Source organism: Corvus moneduloides, chromosome 17 (assembly GCF_009650955.1).
Source record: "Corvus moneduloides isolate bCorMon1 chromosome 17, bCorMon1.pri, whole genome shotgun sequence".
In the NCBI taxonomy this organism is placed as follows: Eukaryota; Metazoa; Chordata; class Aves; order Passeriformes; family Corvidae; genus Corvus; species Corvus moneduloides.
In genome coordinates, this window is record NC_045492.1 from 6,665,941 (window position 1) to 6,686,959 (window position 21,019).

The 21,019-nt window shown below is 37.2% G+C and overlaps 1 protein-coding gene across 7 annotated transcripts in view; it reads right to left on the reverse strand.

The window, feature by feature from the left end:
• ZMYND8 (zinc finger MYND-type containing 8) overlaps positions 1-21,019 on the reverse strand; it is a 49,811-nt gene that overhangs the window by 11,290 nt on the left and 17,502 nt on the right. For 6 of the 7 annotated variants that reach the window (XM_032127425.1, XM_032127419.1, XM_032127424.1 and 3 more), the window contains exons 3-14: positions 17,533-17,681; positions 12,903-13,121; positions 11,917-12,030; positions 11,010-11,102; positions 9,656-9,743; positions 8,953-9,008; positions 8,419-8,496; positions 7,261-7,376; positions 5,731-6,212; positions 5,247-5,387; positions 2,519-2,671; positions 1,330-1,833 (exon numbers count right to left, since the gene is read on the reverse strand). In XM_032127425.1, the coding sequence (XP_031983316.1) occupies positions 1,330-1,833; positions 2,519-2,671; positions 5,247-5,387; positions 5,731-6,212; positions 7,261-7,376; positions 8,419-8,496; positions 8,953-9,008; positions 9,656-9,743; positions 11,010-11,102; positions 11,917-12,030; positions 12,903-13,121; positions 17,533-17,681 (2,193 nt within the window). The remainder of the gene's footprint in view (positions 1-1,329; positions 1,834-2,518; positions 2,672-5,246; positions 5,388-5,730; positions 6,213-7,260; positions 7,377-8,418; positions 8,497-8,952; positions 9,009-9,655; positions 9,744-11,009; positions 11,103-11,916; positions 12,031-12,902; positions 13,122-17,532; positions 17,682-21,019) is intronic. The other variant, XM_032127423.1, reaches the window with a different exon arrangement.

Sequence of the window (21,019 nt, forward strand, 5' to 3'; positions counted from 1 at the left end):
CAACCAAATGCAGATGACACCAAGTTGGGCAGGAGTGCTGATCTGCTAGAGGGCAGGAAGGCTTTGCAAAGATCTTGACAGATTGAATCAATGGGCTGGGACAACTTAATCAGGTTCAATAAGGCCAAGTGCTGGGTCCTGCCCTTGGGTCACAATCACCCCCTGCAGCACTGCAGGGGCAGAGGGGCTTGAAAGCTGCTCAGCAGAAATGGACATGGGGGTGCTGGAGATGAGCCAGCATGTGCCCAGGTGGCCAAGAAAGCCACGGCATCCTGGCTGGTATCAGCAGTAGAGTGGCCAGCAGGATCAGGAAAGTGATTGTCCTGCAATAGTTGGCACTGGTGAGGCCACACTTCAAGTACTGTGTTCAGTTTTGAATTCACCCAGAAAATGTATTATTTCTTTGCCTCTCTATCAAAGTAAAATTTTAGGATTACTTATTATTTTGACCATCACTCATTTAGACCACATGAATCGGTGGTTCTGAAATTCATAAAGCTTAAATTAATTAATTTTTAAACAAGAATACCCAAAATTACAATTCTCTTTTTATTTTATAAGCCTATTTCTTGATGACCTCATAGTAACTTTTATGCATTAAGTTCTAAGATTCAAAATTCAGGAGCATTAAGTGGTCTTCTAAAGTATGCTTAGTTAGTGGATTGAAAACACTATTTTAAATAAAATGATTGAGCCAATATGCTATAAAATATCAACAAGAAGATAAAAAGTTCTATGAAGAGTAAAATATTTTTCAATCTAACCATTTAAATCTGGTTTTCTATTTTCTGTTGTCAAAAGACTAACATGCAAAACAAGCTTAGCAAAAGCATATTACTCATTGAGATTGCTTTCCTCTTTTAGCAACACAAGAACAAAGTACAGTATCTCAGACAACAAGTGATTTAGTTGTTCTTTTGATTATGACTGAGAGTATTTACATTGATTTGAATGGGTTCTTAGGCAATTTCTATGTTTGGTAAGTTCTAATTTCTTCTATACCAGAAATGTTGGGAGGTCAATGGAAATTTAAAGATTCAACTGAAAGTGGTAAAAATTGCAAAATAAACTCTACATTTGTCACACAGCAAAAATTAGGGATATTCATAGTTCTACACTGCTGAAAGGAAACAGCAAAACAAATTTTGTTTAAACCAGAAACTACAATGGGCACCAAATCATAATCACCAAGTATGAACAATCACTCCTAAAAATTGTTTTAATATCGATATTTTTATCTTAATGCAAAAATAAAGGTAGCAATTCTACCTTTGGTAACAGTCCTACAGAAGAGAAGAAAAAAAAAAAAAGGAAATCATTTCATCCTACCATCTTGTTTAGGAGAAGGTTCTTTAGATTCTTTCTTGTTTTTCCTTCCTTCACGAGCACAATGATCATCTCCTAGATCGATGACAAGTTCGCTCTCAGAATCAGAGTCCAGTCCTAGATGCACAGTTGGAGAGTCTGTTTCATCTTTACCTTTCAGCTTTTCTTTTGCAGGATGCTGTAAACTCTTTCCCTTTTCAGAAAATTCTTTTTCAGTGTCTGAAACGGCCTTTTCCTTGACCGGTTCTTCTGTTTTCTCCACTTCTGGACTTGTGCTTTTAAGTTCCTCCTTGTCTTCATTCTGAACTGAAGGCTTAGGTTTTTTTTTCAAGCTCAATGATTCTTTGTCACTTCTTGTACCTTCCTTGTCCTCACCATCCTCTTGATCATTCTTTGATTTCTGATCCTCATCACTATATTCGCTGTCACTGGTATCGGACTTTTCAGAATCTTCAGAGTCACTGTGTTCTACTGCAGTATAAACAGCTTCAGATATTTCATTTATTCCTAATTGTGGGAAGGAAAGTACATTGCATGCTGACATCAGACTGACTGACATTACCAGGAAAATATTCTATATACTGGAACAAAGTGTACACACACCATTATCTTAACTGTCAGTCCTTAAGCTACAAATCTTAGTGCTCTATCCCAGCACCACAATGTATAAGAATAAACTTCTACATACTCCAATTAAGATTTTTATTTCATTCAGTGGCCCTCCTTTCACTGCTTTTTCCCACTACCTGCAAGCTCTTTTGTTCAACTCCCAGTCCTGGCAAATACAAAAATAAATTATTGTTATCCACAAGAAGCCACCTTAAAAATCAGCAACACTATTCACCTGATAATAATTACTTACATTCATTCTAATTTGTGTAACCAACACAATTTAGACAGAATTCTCCAACTTCTCAACATGCAAAGCAAACAAGACTATAATCCTCTCATACTATCTACATCAGCATGGTACAAATACAGGTTAAAAGATGAAAGCTTTTTGACAAAAATTTGAAGCATCAGGTCTCACTGTGTTATAAAGCGAACTAGTTCAGTGCATTCTACTTGCCTCAAAGAGTTCAAATATCCTCTACTCTTGTTTTAAAATGTAAAATTAATTACGGTTTTACTATTCAAAAACTTATTTAAGTGTATCCATCTGATGTCCACTGTGTTCTTGAGGGACACTCACCCAGTTGTGCTTTACAACTCTCTATGGTCTTGTCAAGATTAAGCTGGAACCTGCTGCGGATCTGCCGCTTGGGAGAGATGAGCTGCACAGGGGTGCTCTGCTGCTGGACTGACTCGCTCAGCTCCTTCAGATCCATCTCAGCTTTGCTACGATCTGCAAAAAGAAACAGAAACTAAGAAAAATATCTTACAAAGGGAACCGAGATCACGATCCAGATAAAACAAGTTTCACCAAAGAGCAATGCAATCAGGAACATACTGCACGTTTTTTAATAATTATGAGCTAAATAATGACTCTAAAATGACTACCACAAAAAATGGATTCTTCCTCTCTTCACACACAAAACACATGCATCGATTATGGGGACATTTTCTTCATCAATGTGAATTTTTCAAGAAATCCCCATTCAGGTTTGTAAAGCTGTCTGACAGCACCCCTACTAAACCACCATTGCTATCTACTACAAGGAGTACTACCTTCACAGAGAAAACTGAATAGAAATAAAAGTCTTTATAGTCATCATTTAAAATCCAAAAGTTAGGTCATGAGAATACATACAAAAACGTGGATTGTTTCACTGGATAGATTAGTAAATTAAAGATAGAATAATACAGTATATGTCAGCAAAATCTTGAGTTTTCATCTACATGTATAGAATTTTCACTCTGAAATGCACACATCTGTCTGCAAAGAGTACACACTACAGTGCTAAGGCTGAAACTGTCTTAGCAACTAAGTTTCCCATTTTTGCTTCAATTTTCCCATTTCAGAGATGTATTTCTGTAGCATAAGTCCTTATCCTTTACCCTTCGCTGGGAGTGCTGACACTCCATCAGTGCTCAGGGCACCGAATCAGTTGGAGTTACTTGGGGGAAGAGGAAGGACCCATGAAGAACGGGGGAAGAATGAAGAGAAGAATCATGTTTGGCCAATTTAGCTCCTTCAGCTGGTTTGTGGTAGGATTAAAAGAGCCAATGCCATATGCTGAAAAAGACCAGAGGCCACGGAGAAGGCAAAAGGCAACACTGGCACAACGTGCATTTGTGCTTTATTTTCAAGTTTCATTCCAGAGCAGTTAAATATGACACAGTGTTGCCTTATTTTATTTTATATATATATATGTGTGTATATATATATTTATTTACAAGACATTTTCTGTTGATGTGCAACTTAGAGAAAAGTGAAATAAATACAAAACACTGAACCAATGATTCCTCTGACCAGACATCCTTTTAAAGTTTGAATTTCATATCAAGGTATACTCTTATTGTTTTTGCCTCTGTTATCCAAGGGCAGGTCCTATAATATCAGGCACACGGGTTTTTCCCCCCCAAATCCCTGTATATCTTGCTCATTCACACCTCCATTTCTCAAATTAGCAAGTCTGCCAGAAACAACAGATGGCTCATTTCTATTATTTTTCCTTCCTTTTTTCTGAATTGCAGATCATTGGAGTCCTCCTAGCACTCTGCTCAAGATACAAAGTGTCTTTGTTTTCTGGACTCTCACTTCTGCGTTTGCAGAGAGAATCCCTGTCACATCACATACGACGGAAAAATTCTAACATCCGTAGAAGAATCCATATCTGGCACAGCTGACACTATTAAATGAAGAACAGTTGCCATTTTCACTCCCATCACCAAAAAGTATATTTAACACAGGAAATTCCCCTAAACCTGAAAAAACCCCAGATATTCTACTTGAAAGCATACAAGCACTCCTTTTATGGTATTGCTCATGGACCATAACATCGGATTTTCCCATCTACGCTATTTATTCAAAGTGTTCTATGCTCCAGCTGATGCTTCCCATCTGTGGCTCAAACAATTGCAGCACTATGTATTTCTTAATGTTTTTCCAAATGCATCAGCTGCAGTGCAGCAGGAGAAATTAATTCTACAATTATGTCCACACATACAGCATGATCCACTGAAAAACAGACTTGTGAGCTTGTATCCAGAATCAGAATATCTGTAAGGCACTGAAGACATGAATTCATTATTTGAACTTAAGCCTTCCTGAAATACCTGGCTAACACCAAGGTGCAAAATCCTGGTTCTCTGTGTAGTATCACGTGGAGGTAAAAAGTAGCCAGAACTGAATCAGAATGCTCACAGGAACAAAGCATGACTGAGGAAACTGATTTACATCTGTTTGGCTTGCAGAACTATTTTACCAACTTAGTACTTACCTACTCCATCTTTCAAAATTCCACAATCCCAAAATTTACTTCTAGGGAGTTTCAAGACTTCAAGAATTCTGCTAATTCCTTTCATCGATCTACCTCCCTAGAGAGGGATGGTCAGTGAGGAGGTGATGTGAAGTCAGCAAGAGAGAAGCCCTAGTAAATCCTAAATCCTAAAGATCACAAGAAAACCTTGCCAGCAATTTACTTGAGAGAGACTGAATGGTGAAGAGCAGCAATGTTCATGTCATTACAACATTTAGAAACTTACCTGCTGTTTAGACACATTCATTTGTACAGGTCAGCTAAGGAAAAAATTATCCTTTAACTACTTCCTTTCATCAACAAGAAACAATAACTTTCTTTTACAAAATAAAAAACCCAGTAGATCTGATGAAACAATAATTACACATGTGACTCATTTAAAGACCTTTGTTAATTTAAAGCCACGTAACAAGCATGTTTGTTCATACTATGCTGCACTGATACCACCATAATTTGTTCAGCTGTAAGAATATTAGGTTTTCAAACATCAAGACTAACCAAGATTGAGATTCAGAATGCTTCCTGGAGTGGAAGTTCTTTCTTGCTTAGCAGAAATTGGCGTTGATGCTTGAGGAGAGAAAGGTTTGGGGCTGCCTGACAAGCTCCCTGCTTGACCTGTTCTTGTTGGTGCTGGAGAAGCTGAAAAAGTACAAAATTAATAAAGACAGATTTAATACTACAACACCTAATCATGACAATTCTAATTTTTTTTTTTATTTCTTTCCACTCTCCATTCATTTTGATAGCTACAACTATTTTCTGCTATTTAAATTGAAGGGGTTTAGTCACTTTTCAAGATTATTCATTCCTTCTCAATGTGTCAGAGAGAACTGTCGTTTCTTATCTGTGATACTGAAAGTTAAATGCATCACTTTTTCTAAAATTTCTTCATAAACCAAGTAATAATACAGCCTCTCTTTAAAAAGTACATGGAATAAAACTAGTCCACTACCAAAGTCCTGTACCTCCTTTCTTTTTTTACCTGTATTTTTGTCAATGAAGTCCATGGATTCTTCACTGGCACTAAAATGACTGGAAGTTGCTTTTTTCTCTGCATCCTGTTCAACATCAGATCCAGTGTGAACTGATGAGTTTGTACTCATTGGTGACCGTGGCATATCTGTCAGTGAAATCCTGCGACCTGTGCTACTGCTCAGCATGGACTTGCTCATCAGAATCTTGGGTGACGCTGTCATATCAAAATTCAGTTTGATTTTTTCTTGTTTGTCTGTCTTTGCAGTTCCAGCAGCTGGGTTTGCAGGGTCTAACAACATTTGGTATTGATTGTTGGGAGTATATGGTGTCCGGAAAGGTGCATAATTAAATACCCCAAATTTTCTACGAATGTTATCAACATAAACTTCCATTTCTTGCATTGCACTATTGAAGATGCTTTTAGTCTTTTTCACAGAAAAAGGAATTTCTTTAGACATGAGGTAGCAATTATTTATTGGAACCCAGGCCCTATATATAAAACAGAGAAAGAAAAGATAATATAACTACATTTCATACTGTGAATTGACATTGCCAACTTTTATGCACGTACTAATTTATTTTTGCCGAATCATAAAGATACAAATAGCTCAGATAATTTTAAAGAATCATCATTACATTCTTTTAATATTTCAGTGCTTAATTTCTGTAAGTAAGCAAACTATATGCCTTGGATTATCACTAGCTTATTTTACTTTACCCAGTAGTAATAAAACATGACTTAACACTGGTCAAATATGACAAAATATTCCTAATTGGAATAGTCTATATAACTGCAAAACAACCATTGCTAAAGAGTCTATCTTTCTGTCATGGCACTAAAATGTAAAAAGCAGTTAAGGAAAAGAATACTTCACAAGCACCTTCTTAGAAACATTTTACCTGCCATGCCAAACTCCTCAATGCCAGCAAAAGTTCTATCAGCAAGTACTGGACAGATTTTATTTATCTAGAAATGAAGCAGACCCTGAAACTGTCTCCCAAGATCCTAAGATGCCAGGAACTTTAACTTAATTATTCCATGGCCCTATAGACTTGGGGTTTTTACAGCACATGTTTATAGATTTATGTTTCCAATTCATGACAAATTAACTTGTATTCATCATGGCCCTGCCCATCTAAGCAGAGGATTCACAAGTACAGAAAACTGGCATTTTCAACACAGGTTATATTTCTGTATTTTTCACACCTACAGGTGTGTATTTGTTCCCATGTTGCTTAGACAACATAAATGACTTCATTGTTCTCTTCCACCATTAAGAACTGCAGTTCTCCCCAGCACAACACCAGACACAGGAATTAAGTTGCATACTCACCAGACTACGTATGTAATCATCTTACAAACACAGCTCACATTCTACAGACATCATGTAACGAACTAAAACTGTATTTGCTACAGTATTACATAGTTTGTTAGGGTCAAGGCTCTAAAGACAGGATCCAAAAACTTGTAAGCACACAAAATTACAACGTGAATTTTTTAAGTACGGCCAAAGGCATCCTTTGGTTAAACTCCCACCTGTCATGTTGGCCAAAGAAACGGGCATCGACTTGCCCATCTTTATCCCTCAGTGCTTTAGCAGGCCAGAATGGAAAGCCTTTGAGTTTAGCCCAGACCAAAGGGTGGGGATTGCTCTAGAGGAAGAGGCAAAATACACAGTAAGAAAACGTAAGCAGTACTACCTTCAAATCTAATAAACATGATTTTTTAAAAAATTTTATGTATTACTTAGATTCAATAAAGATCCAATATGCACAAGGCAGTTGCCAAATACAAGATTCCATTTTACTATAAACATAATAAATCCTGAGAGAACAAAATGATAAAATTGTACTTAAAAAACTCCCAAAACATAAAATCTTACATATCTTGATTAAACTTATCGTAATTGCACGTCTTTATTCATTTATTTTTGATTAGTCCCCTCCAAACATGTAGCATAACATAAGTTACGCTAGAGCCAATCTTTGAAACACTCTAATTTTCACTTAGGCTTGTGTCTTGGCAGATCGTGAGACACTAAGAAGTCCTTGACTTAGGGTAAGCACTACTTAGCAACAACCAAAACATTAGTGTGTCATCGACATTATTCTCATACTGAATCAGAAACACAACACTGTACCAACTACTAAGAAGAAAATGAACTCTTATCCCAGCTGAAACCAGGACAGCCCATGAAAGAACTTGATGGATTATACACTTCTACTTAAGAATTTTAAGGAGTCTTCCCAAATTCAGTTCAGTATTAAACAGAAAACATACAACCCATCAACAGGTCACAAAAGAAAAACCAAGTCTAAACTGATGCACATCTGCAGAAAGACGTTCGCATTTCAGAAATCCTCCGAGCACTGAGGGTACCACATGTAAGCACAGGTGGCACAAGGCAGTTACCTTATATTTGAGGACAGAGAACTTGTGAACTGGTTGCTGACAGCCTTTACAACTATTTCTGACTGGACCAATCCTTTTGTGAAAACCTGCAATCTTAACAGTTAAGTATCTTGAGACAGTCTGACTCCACAAGGATGATACGCCAGCACAAACTACGAGGTAAACTACAGCAGCTTCCCTTGACTCAGTAACCACCACAGGTTTAAAACAAAGAGGGGGTAACAGTCAAATGAGAGCTGCTAGTTTAATGTAGTAGCTAGACTACCATAATTCTTAACTTACACAAGGCTCACAAAACCAATTTTCACGTTTTTGGCAAGCAGCTAAGTAACATTCCGGACATACTTCAATTTCATTCATCTGAAAAGAAAAAGCAAAGTTATTGGAGAGATTAAACAGAGTCCAAAGTGTGAGCATTTGCATTTATTTAGAGGAAAATCATATTGTTACAGTAAAAGAACCACCAAAAAGTGCATCTATGCATCAGAAGATGTCGGTCTCTTTTTCCAACTCCAAATATTCATGAACAAGACAGGTGCCTTTGAGCAGAATCCATATATCCACTTTCTTCTCTTCCCTCCCCTCCCCATAAGTCTTAATTATAAATAGTGAATATCCTAGTGGAAGACACATTAGCAATGCCCTTGTCCAATGCCATTCTGCAGGTCATGGATATGTGTACCTAGACATAAGGAAGCCCTCAAAAACTATCGATCCGCAATACACACCTTATAAACTATTTATTATGTCACTCACGAATACATGAAATGGAACACTAAACATACAGAAAAATTAATTTAATTGGGGCACTCATACCTCATGCTCACAGATTTTGATGATGACTTTTGCTGTTTGTGTCAATTTGTGATTTCCTGAGGAAACAATAAAATACTTTAACCAAGAAAATTGTTATGCTAGAACTAGGATAAAATCAACAGTTTCCAGATGTAAAAGTCATTCATGAAACCAAAAGAGAACATCTAAAAAAACTATGTAAAAACATATGCATGAACTACATGTTTACAAAAGCAGAACATCAGCACTTTTCTTCTCAATGTAACATTTAATAGTCTTTAAATGCTCCTTTTTGTGGCCTATTGCAGCCTTCCCACCACTGGCACACTCTTTCAATGAGGGATGTGCTGTATGATCTTCTCAATTAGGTCTCAATTAAGTGCTGCAAAATGCAAAACACTAAAGCAATTTGGGGGTTGGAATGAAATGATGTGGGTTGGATCAGGTCATATAAGGTCCAAACTATCCAATGATCCTATGAACCCAAACCATTCCATGATTCTAACTTATTTCAGATATGTTTTCTCTAAGGTGGAATGAGCAAGTGACAGCACAGGCTGTATCTGGCCCTACAGTTTTATTTATGCCAGTTGTTAAAAAAAAATTATGGCATCACGGTCATTAACAGGAAGACCCTTTCAGTGTAGAAGTCTACAAATTGCTCCATGACTTCAACTATGTTAAAGTTTCATATCTGAGGATAGATGTACATATTAATACCTACCCCCATTGTAAATAATGCAGTTGTGCAAAATCCATTTGGCATCAGCCAAAAATGCTTCAGTGCAACCGTACATTTTCTTTTTAACATTCTGTAAAGAAGAAATTAAGAATGTATCAGGAAAGAGAAGTTAATAAAAAGTGACAGTTTTTTCCTGAATGCTGTGTCTTATCAGTCATACAGTAAATAAAACTGACCCCTGAAATTGTTCAAGGCCAGGATGGACAGAGCAACCTGGTCCTGTGGAAGGCGTCCCTGTCCACAGCAGCGGGTCAGAACAAGATGAGCTTTAAAGTCTCTTCCAAACCAAACCAGTCTGTGATTCTTTGATACTTATGATTCTAAATGCTTAAGAATCTATCAAATTCAAAAGGTGCCTTTTGACTGCCCCAAAAATGTATGAACTGTCTAAATTAAATCTAAATAGTGAATTATTTAGATCAATATCTTCAACATTTCAAAAAAACATGGTTCCTAACACAGTGTTAGGAACATGATGTTTCTGCAGAAAAAAGTCCTTGATTTCTTCTACTGATGTATTATCACTCCACAGCAGTTTTAATTTTTACAAGACCCAGAAAAAATACTGGTCACAGTACATTAGACAATATGTTTGATATTACAGTCTACCCAGTGGGCAAAGCAATTTGATTAAATAAAATCAGTCCCATGGTTTTGTTACACTTTATACCATAAAGACATTGGCCTCCACTGTGAGGATACAGAGAATGAAAACTTGTCTCTTCACCAGGTCCTGACAGAACAAAGCTCTGCAATGCTTCACTCTTCATTAAGCAATGGAGAATGGAGAATTTCATTATGTGTACTTTCAAATTACTATTGAAGTGAGAATGAAAGTTCCATTATCCACCTCTTGACTGTTTCGTTTTTCTTCCACACCTCAGGTGCAGTGGAGATTACAGTATTTGTTGAATGATCAGTAAAATGAGTCTGAAATGACCCCTGGAGATACATCAAATGGTCCCTAATTAATGAAGCAATGATCCATAAATAGCTTACAAACAATGATCAAATGAAAATCCTACTTTAAAAAGTCTCTCCTGGAGATCATTCATGGAATCAGATGAATTTAACAGGAGGAAGTCAGCAGCATAAGCTTGTCTTTTTCCCACTATTTTTCCTGAGCATTTGTTACTAGCTCAGACAAAACAGTGAACTTCAGTTAACATGATTGTTTTTAAGCTGTAAATGAACTGACTTTTATAATAACCAAGAAACCACCCCACCCATCAAAATAATGTTAAGCAACTTCTCTCCCACTGCCATCAAACATTTTAGAAATGTTACAGACAGCAATCAAACTCAAGGAACCTTCCTCTGTTAGCTTCATACAAACCTTCTCTAAAGTACAAAGGTCCATTGGATGAAAGATATATTCTGCATAATCTGGGTGTTGATCCAGTGAAACTGGCTTTTGAAATGGCTCTGTCTGTTAGGGGAAATAATAACCACGCTGGTTACTAATACTGAACAGTTTCATCAATGACACAATACTCACTCATTTTCTAATACTACTTCCTGCTGTGTTATCTGACAAAATTCTTCAAAGGTAATTATAAAACGTTGCAAGGTAATAAATTATTAGCAGAACAATAGGAATTAAAAAGTCTCATTTAACTGATTTTTCACATGCTGGATGTGATGAATTGCAGAAATTGCAAAAACTGGGGTATTTGTAAAAGGTACTGTTGTGTTTTACAGTACACAATGACACAGTTTTTAGCCACACTTAAGAAAATATCCTCAGCATTTTAAAAGTATGTGATACAACCAACTTCTGTGGTAAGAACAATTTCTAGTAACAGATAGCAGCTACATTTTCAACACATATAATCAATAATGTAACAGTGTCAATGCCTAGGGCTCCTGTCCATATAAATATATTGGGAAGAGATCGTGTCTCCCCATTCCCCTTCTATCGCCGAGACAGCATTGTCCACTTGCAGAGAGTAAGAAACCACCACGTTTCACTGGAAAACCGCATTGTGCTTTCATTACACCTACTGAAAATACATCCAGAAGTTACATGATGAAACTACATTTTAAATGCAGTCCAAAATAGTCTGTACAACCTAAACTAATCTGTCTGTGCTAGACAGGTGGCAGATAGAACAGAAGCTGTCACAGACAATCTGATAAACTAAACTACATTCATCATCCACTAAAGGAAGGAAGCAAGCCCCAGGATTATGACAAACACATGATCCAAGTATTTAAAAAAAAACCCACAAAAATGTCCTTACCCCTGGCTGTTTCATTTTCTGTAGTGCAAACTTCAGTAGATATGATAGCTGTTCGATGGTGAGCATTGTCATTGCTTTACTCTGTGTTTCTATGCATTCTGCAACTGTGATTTTCTAAAAGTTCAGATTAAAAAAATACTTTGTCAGCAAACATTTCTAGATAAATCCTTCTCCACTGAAACATTCTAGCATTCAAATGAAAGATAATAGCTGTTTTATAAGAAACAAAACATTTCTGATAATGCAGTGTAAGTACTTCAGATGCCTGTTTTACCTGGGTTTTGGTCTGGGTATGTTATCAAAAAAGAAGAAAAAAAGAGAAAACAAAAAAATTATCCAGCATCTTCAAGATCACTCAAAGTGAATATGTGAATACATAAAATTCCCATATACAATGTGGGCTCAGAGCAATGTGAGAGTGAGAAAGTCACCTGGGCTCTAATACAATAACTGATAAGAGGAAAACATGCCATAAACCAATTTGCCTTCATTACAGATACTTGGATGCTAAGTATTCTCTCCCCAGAAATCACCGGAGAGGAATGATTAAATTCTTCCTCACTCCACAGAAAAAAAGAGTAACAAAATACCCACTTGTTTATGTAGACCCTACAGTGCATTTTTTTCCGCACTGCTGAAAAGCTGATCAGGCCACCAGAAGAAGCACAAGTTAAGCTAGTGAAAACTGCAGAAAGATTTCAGAATTACTGGTGCCTGATGAAGAGATCACTCTTTGAAATGGTGCTTCTCTACAGCTGGAGACATAAAGGAAGTTGGAGACTCGTGGTAAGAACGCAAACACAACCCAGGTGACGCAGAGAAAAAGTGATAAAGCAGAACCATGGATGCCTCCTCTTCTGTACAAATTTTTCTGGTACCTTGACCAAGAGGCAACGTAGGAATAAACCAGAAACATTTCAGAACACAGGAAAAGCTGCTTAAATCTCAAACCCAAGAAGGAAATCCACTCCTTGTATCCAACTAACCTCACATTCTGGGCAAAACCAATCCCCCTCTGGTTCGGCTGTCAGTTTCAGACACTTAGCATGATAAACCCGAGGACAGAGTTCACAGCAGAGGACTTGGCCTTCCCGATGACAAACCCAGCAATAGAAATCATTCCGTCCATCCTGTGGTACAACATCAACAGGGTCTGTGGTGAGTGGCTGCTTCATATAGTAAAACGGACCATGTCTTAGTTCTGACTGAAATGTAGGCAAGAAAAACAGGTTTGGTTTCAAAACAAATTTGCATTTTTTCAAATCATAATATTCATAATATATAAGCAAACAGCAATTTACAGAGTTTGATTAACATTTATGCAAGCACAGTATCTTAGTCATTGCACAAAATCATTCATAAAGAAGTTTACTGCTTATTCAGATGTCAAATGACACTTTGCACTCAAGACCAGAAATAAATTTTTTGTGGCAAGTGAGGGCATTGAGTGCAAGACATGCAATCCAACAAAAGCCAGCAGACACTTTCAGCTTCAAGAAAGAAGTATTGCTATAGAAGCTATTAGGCCCTCTAAACTCAGAATTTCATGGGGCCGTGCAAGCTAAATACCAAGATATTTAGTGGTGGCTAAACCTGGGCCAACTGAAGAAGTTAGTCCTGAAACAAGGAGTTGAACACCATGCAAATCTGTGCTAGTTTGCAGCAGTTTATAGCTTTGTACCACGAAGCAAGCCAATGCTGATTTTGATTAATAAGGCAAACTGTAGAGAAGGATGACAAAGGAGCAAATTCACATCCTGAGCAGCCACCTCCGCTACAGGAGAGATTTCGTTCACCACCTAAATGTGTATCAGAATTTAAGACTCACATCTCCACTGATTTGCCTGCACTAGAAAACAGTGTCAGCTTTGTAACCTGCATGAACTGGTCTTCCCCTTGAGCCTGACAGCTCAAAGATGACACAGCTGATATCAAAACACAAAAAGTGAAGAGCCTGGGATGGCTTAAGTGGGTCCACAGATACCTGAAGTTTGTTTTATCAGCTTTGAAGAGCTGCTAACATTTATTGGAAAACTACTTTCTATTTATTAATGACAAGGGAACTCAAACTCTCTGTTTGGTATTCATCAGAGGGGTGGTTTGCTGAGGAGGGAAACAGCCTTGAGATTTTAGACAGCTCATTTAATGTGACTTTGTTGGATGTAAAACCACCTGCTCGTGACTTCACTTGTAATTATGCAAACACTTGTAGTCTGAAGAACCAGTCTGTTTGATTCTCAGGTCATTTTTCATTTTGTAAATGGTGCCCTACACCACTTACAAATCTGCAACTTCCGAGACCCTGGAGCTGTCACACACCCGTGTGATTCACAGAACAGGGCAACCATACGCGTGTTCTGTACCTTTGAAGCATCCTGAACAAAATCAGTCACATGGGGCATAAATAATGTCCCCAGAAAGCACCATCATGCCACTTTGAACCATGGTATTTCCAGATACCTAAAGTTACAAAGGAGGAGGTCTAATTATTTGCAGGAATTAGGGATCTTCAAGGTAGAAGCAACAACCCACCTGAAGATGCTGTATCTCAAAAAAAACCCCAGATTATCTAACACTATACAATATTTTAGGCAAAGAAAGGATGTTATCCATAAACATTCTGCCACATAAAATTTTGCATGATTTTGCGCCAGTTTTGGTGGTTTTCATTTTCTATTCTACAGATGATAAAGCCCAAAAAGACTTTGTTCCCACCACAGAAATGGGCAAAGTGTTACTTCTGTACTTTCTATATACACACATTTAATCACATGACAAGAATTTCAGAAGGATGCTCCTATGGGATCTTACGGAATAAGTGGGACAGCATAAGGGTTTAACTCCATTTCAAATGAATCCCTACAACAAGCATTCAAACAAAGAAACCAGAGTGAGGAAGGGAAAGCTGCAATTTCCAGTGTAGAAACATGTTTTGTTTGCAGCTAAATGCACCACAGCTGTGAGACCAACATCTCAATCTTTTATACTTGGAAATGCAGCTATGGGGCATTTCCTCCACTGCAGATAAAGGAAATTACCAGAGGAATTTAATACATATTCTGACTTTGAAGTGGATGTAAGTAGTATATCCACACTAACTTTCTAAGACTCAAAGATTCTGCTTTAAGACAAACAAAACCTGTGAAACTTCCACAGAAATCATAACATCCAAACTGAAGAGAAGTCAATTTTTTCTGGAACATGAGATGAATTAAGTTTTCTGTTCAAGGATATTTCTATCATTTAGACATCCATCACTTTATTTTGCCTAAGCCAAGCTTAAGAAACAAAACAAAAAAGGGTTCACAGACTCAAAAGAAACCCAAAGAACAAAACTAAAAGACTGAAAATGAATGATTCAACTGCATCAAGGGACCGTTTCACTTGTCCTAGACAGAGTAATATGCTTTAGGAGTTAAAATTTTAACAGTTATTAAGTTCAAGCTCAACTAGATGGTAGCTGTTTTAAAGGCTTTAATGAAGTTATTAAGACCTGTAGAATGACACAGAAAACTGAAGAAAACAAACAGTATTAGAGTGCTGTTTTGGGGAGAAAAAGATCACTATTTATATTCAGTTTAAATTAATATTGAAACTAGTAGTAAAACAAGCTGACTACTTCAATTACATTATAACTGACCAAGTGTCAGAAGTTTCTGATTTTTCACCTTAGTTCTACAATTCTTTAATTCTTTGCTTGATTTTCAGCACTTTAAATACCTGATGGCACAATTCTGAAGATCTGTTACTGCACCCACAATATGTAATACAAAGCTTCATGCAACTATAATTTTAGCAATGTTATCTTGAAATGTTCATGTATTATAAAGCATTTTGTAATGTAGAATATTAAGTTAGACGTTTCCAGGGAGGTTGTCATACCTCAAAACAGATTTATCAGTCAATCAGAACCACAGCTATCAGCTACATCATACTTCAAACAAAACTAGAACCTGTATGTTCAGCTCACATCTACTCAGCACTAAAATAATCTTTAAATTAACTCCCACTACCACATAGAGCAGAGTTTGAACCTATTTAGACACAACAATCTTCAGGCATGCCCACTTCAAATTTGACATGCAAGACAACATTAAATGAAAAGCAACTTGTAAAAGCTAAACAGAACTAAATAGATTATATTTTCTTGCTAACTTGTAATAAACACAGCAAAATAAGCAAGTCTGATAGGTTTTCTTCATTAGATACACAACTTTATTCTATCCTGTACATTTCAGGTCTGAGACACCTGGAAAACAGAAAAGTATTTACCAAGGGGAATTTATCAAGTTCAACAACTGCAACTGTGTTTTCATATATATTTTTAAATGCAGGAAGAAAAAGTGGAAATTAATACCCAAGGATTCAATTCCACTGTTTGCAAAATTATCTCTGCACTGAAGAGTTACAAGCTCAGACTTCAGTGGGGCAACATCTGCCCAGAAAATGTCCAAGATGTAAAGGAATAAACCCAAGCTGCAGTGAAGCTCAGCAAAAGCCAAACTGACCCCAGGGCACCTCCACATGATACAGTTGCACCTCCTGATTATCCTGAAATAAAATACAATTGACACTGGGTTTTAAGACCTGATTTATTCACAGCCTTTGTTCCAGGACAACTGCAGTGAGTGGGAATTTAATTTTCTCTCTTTACCAGTGCAATTGTACCAGGATAATGTAGATACTCTTATGCCAGGAGAAAGAGCTTTGAACACTCAGAACTTAATCCTGTGTTTATATAATACTGGGAAAAAACCCCATGACACAAAAAAGCACTTGGAAAAATACACAGACATGTCATCAGTACATCAGGTGTGAAGTAATTTCAGTAAAGCTGAAGACTGCTTTCATGTAATCTCCTCCAAGATGATGCAGATGCTTTACAGCATTTGCTATTTAATACAATTCATGTAATTTTTCCATGTGCATCATACAATGAATCCGAAAAGGTCAAACTCTTGTGGAGTCAAGTTCTTCTAAGAAGGACAACATGCTATCAATTCAGCATTCAGAAGACAGTAAAAATAAGGTTACAAGCATAAAGACAGAGAAGTCAGTGTGACCTTTTGATTTTACTAGTTTGGTAGGAGTGTACATTGCCTGGAAATTTTAAGGAAGGGGAGGAAATCCACAGAGTACCAAGGATGGAGCTGACTAATGGACAGTAGGAAAGGACTGCAAGCAGATGAGGAACTTCCACTGACATTATGAGATCTTTCTAATCTAGGGTATCACACTACTGAACATTTCCTGTTAATGGTTTTAATTTTAAAAACCAGCTATTGTTGGTTTTATTATTGTCATTATTCATTACTGTAATTATTCATAGTAATTCTGTTCCAAATTGCATTTATTTGTTACACATCTTATCACCTTTATGAAGTCACTAAACAGGACACAGGTGGTCTTTTTCAACAGATGTAAAACAATAATCAAAGAGCATTCAAATTGAAATTATAATACCAACTCCTACCCCCACTGCATTCAAAAATTAATATCCATTCCTTAAGAGTACAAAAATGGAGCTTCTTTAAAGAAGACTGAGCTCCTGATCAGCTGTCTCTACATCCTCTACTGTTTCATATTCCAGCACAATAAAACCATGACTTCTCTTACCTGCTCTTTATTATTACTGTTCAATAGACCAGGTTTCTTTTTCTTTTTTATAGGACTTGTTGATGCATCTTGAGGTGAGTGGCCATTGGAGGAATGTGGGGGACTGGGAAATTTCCGTTTTTGTGCTGTGCGTTCAGCAGAGCCAGGATCTGTAACAGATACAAGCAACATGGTTAAAGACTGCTAATTGATGAAAAACATTCCAACAAGGTTATGGTTTGTCACTCACACTCTTCAAAGATTTTTATTTCATCTTTTTAAAATAAGAGCATTTGCAACTTCATTCTCTCAGAACAAAATTTCAGTGATCCCTAATGAATATGAAATGTTCAGCTCAATTAAAAAGAACTTACTGATATTTTTCAAAAGAAACAAGTACACAATCATCTGTAAAGGGCAATCAAAGAACACTGATATGATTCTGACAAAATACAAGTGAAATTTCATTAGAGTTGGGTCAACAAGTTTAATTTTTCCTTAAGCTTTTAATCCATGCAACAAAACAAAACTATAGATAGAACCACAGGGATCAGTATTCAACAATATCACAAGAGAAACAACTGAACACCCCCCCCCCCCCCCCCAAAAAAAAAAACCAACCCAGTGGTTTTGGCTACTTTCTACACAAATCAATGGAAAATATGGTGCTATATGGTGACTTCTGATTTACCAAAAGCTTGGTTAACATGTGTCAAGATAACATTTAGGGAAACTTTAAATAAATACGAAAACCACATGAAAGTATCGATGGAAGGACATATAACTGAAAGAGAGACAACAAATGTAGGAGCGTTTGCCCATCCTGCATTTTACTAATCTAGAATAGCTACACCAGGCTAACAACATCTGGAATTTCAACAATTCTAGAAGTGTCTCCCACTAGTTCTGTAGGCACAGCAACTTCAGCAGTGCTGCCCAGCAGACATAAGGTGTCAGCTCTCTGAGAAACTCTTCTGTTGACATAAGTTATAAAATTTTGGTGAAAGGTAGTAAAACCGGTTTAAATAAACAAAAACTTACGTTTTGAGCTTTGACACTAAGACATGTGACTTCTTTCCCTTCCCACAAACCCCTCCCCTTTTACACCTATGGGCAGCATTTAGCACCAGTTATCTGCTGACATGCCTTGACTGGAATCAATCAATACAATGTGTCTGAGGCCATTATTGTTACTTGCTCTGTTTGGATTCAAGCAAATCTGCCTCCTGCTCCATTTAGCCCCAAATTTAGATTGATGACAATACAAAGAACTGCTGTGCCACCTTTGTGTGTGAAAAATAGTGTCTGCTTCCTCCCCTCCTTAAGCAATTATGACAATAAAATGCCAACACAGTACAAGTGTGCTGACAGGAGACTCAGAGGGTTTGTCAGTTCAGCTGATTATGCACAGAAGGTGGCAGAAGAACTCCTTGGGCTGGGATATGCTTCATATATCCCAAGAGAGCTGTGCTAATCCAGCTATCCTGGAAGAAACTGCAGCATCAGTGTCAGCTAAACCAAAGCCCACAACTAAAAAAAATGATCAAACCTAAAACCAATGCTATTTTTTTCATGACTGTAAAATGGAGCTTATTCAGCATGAGAACTGTTTGCATTCAGTGAGATCCACAAAAAACAGCACCACACCATGTCTTTTCTCATCTTCCCATCATCACATTAAGTCTTTGTTTCTTTATTATAATTTGCAAACAATATCCTCAACGGGATCTCTAGGCCAAGTTTCTCACCAGCAAATAAAGCCATCCCCATAACTCCCTGAAGAGACTTAGGCTTTTATTTCTAGATTGTCCCTATGCAGGCACACCTTAAACCAGGAGGGTAAATGGACAGTAGAATTTTCTGCCCTTTGGCTTTCATTTCTTACTTCCAGGCACAAAACTGCCACCAGTGGAGCACATCAGTTTCCTTTCAGCTCTTCAGACTCAGACTGTGGGGTTTACAAAGAAGCTGATTGTGACACTGCACATTATGTCTCAGCTCTAAGTATGAAAATCAGCTGCAAAGTTCCATAATGGGATGCTTTTCACTTTTAAATGTTGTTCCTTTCCTAAACTAACTGATTTGGGGTCAGGAAAAGGATTAAACTGTTATTAATTAAACCAGAACTGAATGACTATTCAGTCACAGCCAAATCCAAGCTACAATTCAGCAGAAAAGGTGCTGATTCAATACCAATCTTATGAAATGGTCACACAAACATGTATGTTTGGTTAAGTAATTTCAAAAACTACTTAAAGTGATGTAATTTTCCTCCTTGGTTCAAGAAGCCTGAGTGTACTGGGGATTTTCAAATCAACTAGTGGTGACTCATAGACAACATACAAAAACTGACCTGAAATACACTTCCTTTTTTTTTTTTAAACTGGCAAGTTATTCAAATGCACAGAGGTTTTCTTGAGGCAATGTAGGATGTAACTGGAAAAATTAAGGAATAGACAGGAAAACAGCAATGCACAGGCATATTCTTTCAGATTTAGCTGTGCTTGTGGAATAGGCCAGTGTCTTTACCTTGGTATGCTGCCAATTTGCCAGTCTGTGAGGGACCTAATAATATGAACAATCTTTTAATTCAGTTGAAGTAACAAAAGAATGGTAGCACCTACTTAAACTGTTTGAGCTATAGCTTCCAATTCTAATTATAATAAAAATTGCATTTTGTGCGAATTTCTTTCAATGGGAATACCCTGTTTAGCACAAACTGCTGCTTCTCCCTCCCTGGCTCTCCCAGCTGTGTGAGCAGAGTTCCTGTAGCTGAACTGTGAACCAGATCAAGAAACTGATCCCTGTTGAAACAGCCTGTCAGAAGGACAGTTAATTTTTAATTTTGAATCATTTCCCCAGTGTAGTGTTATTTGAAAAAAGTGAAACAGATCTGGGGGGAAAGAACAAAAGAGACCAAATTTAAGCTCTGAATAACTTGGTGACTAGAACAGTTACTTAAGAGGTGGACTCAAGTTTCTGCTTCAAAAGGGAACAGCCAAAATTTCTGTGATCTCTTCTGTGATAAGCAAATGTTTTTCAAAAAGTGTTTCGTGAGCAAGAATGGTCTCACCTTAGGAAGCATCTCACCACGCCAGCTGGTCACCATTTAGCATGGGATCCTGCAATCCCCCTGCTCCTACTGAACTCCCATCACACACTGAGCACATCAACCTGAACCAAACTTCTCATTGATAAATCAATTGTACGAAAAATATTAATTTTGCCAAGCGACTTTAGTTTACTTATTTCTTGGGGGTTTGTGTGATTTTGCTTTCTTAGTGCCATTTAAAAAATGTGCTTCCAGCTCAAGTGAAAAAATGGACACTTGAAATAACTTTTTTAACTCTCATTAAAAGCTACCTGGTTTTACATCACTAGGTTAGTATTAATTGGTCTGTGATGTTGTCAAGGTTGACAATAAGCACCTCTGAGTGCTCTTGCAAACCATTCATTGGGGAACAACAAGCTAACCTGAGTTTCACCTGAAGCTTAAATCTTTGCTTCT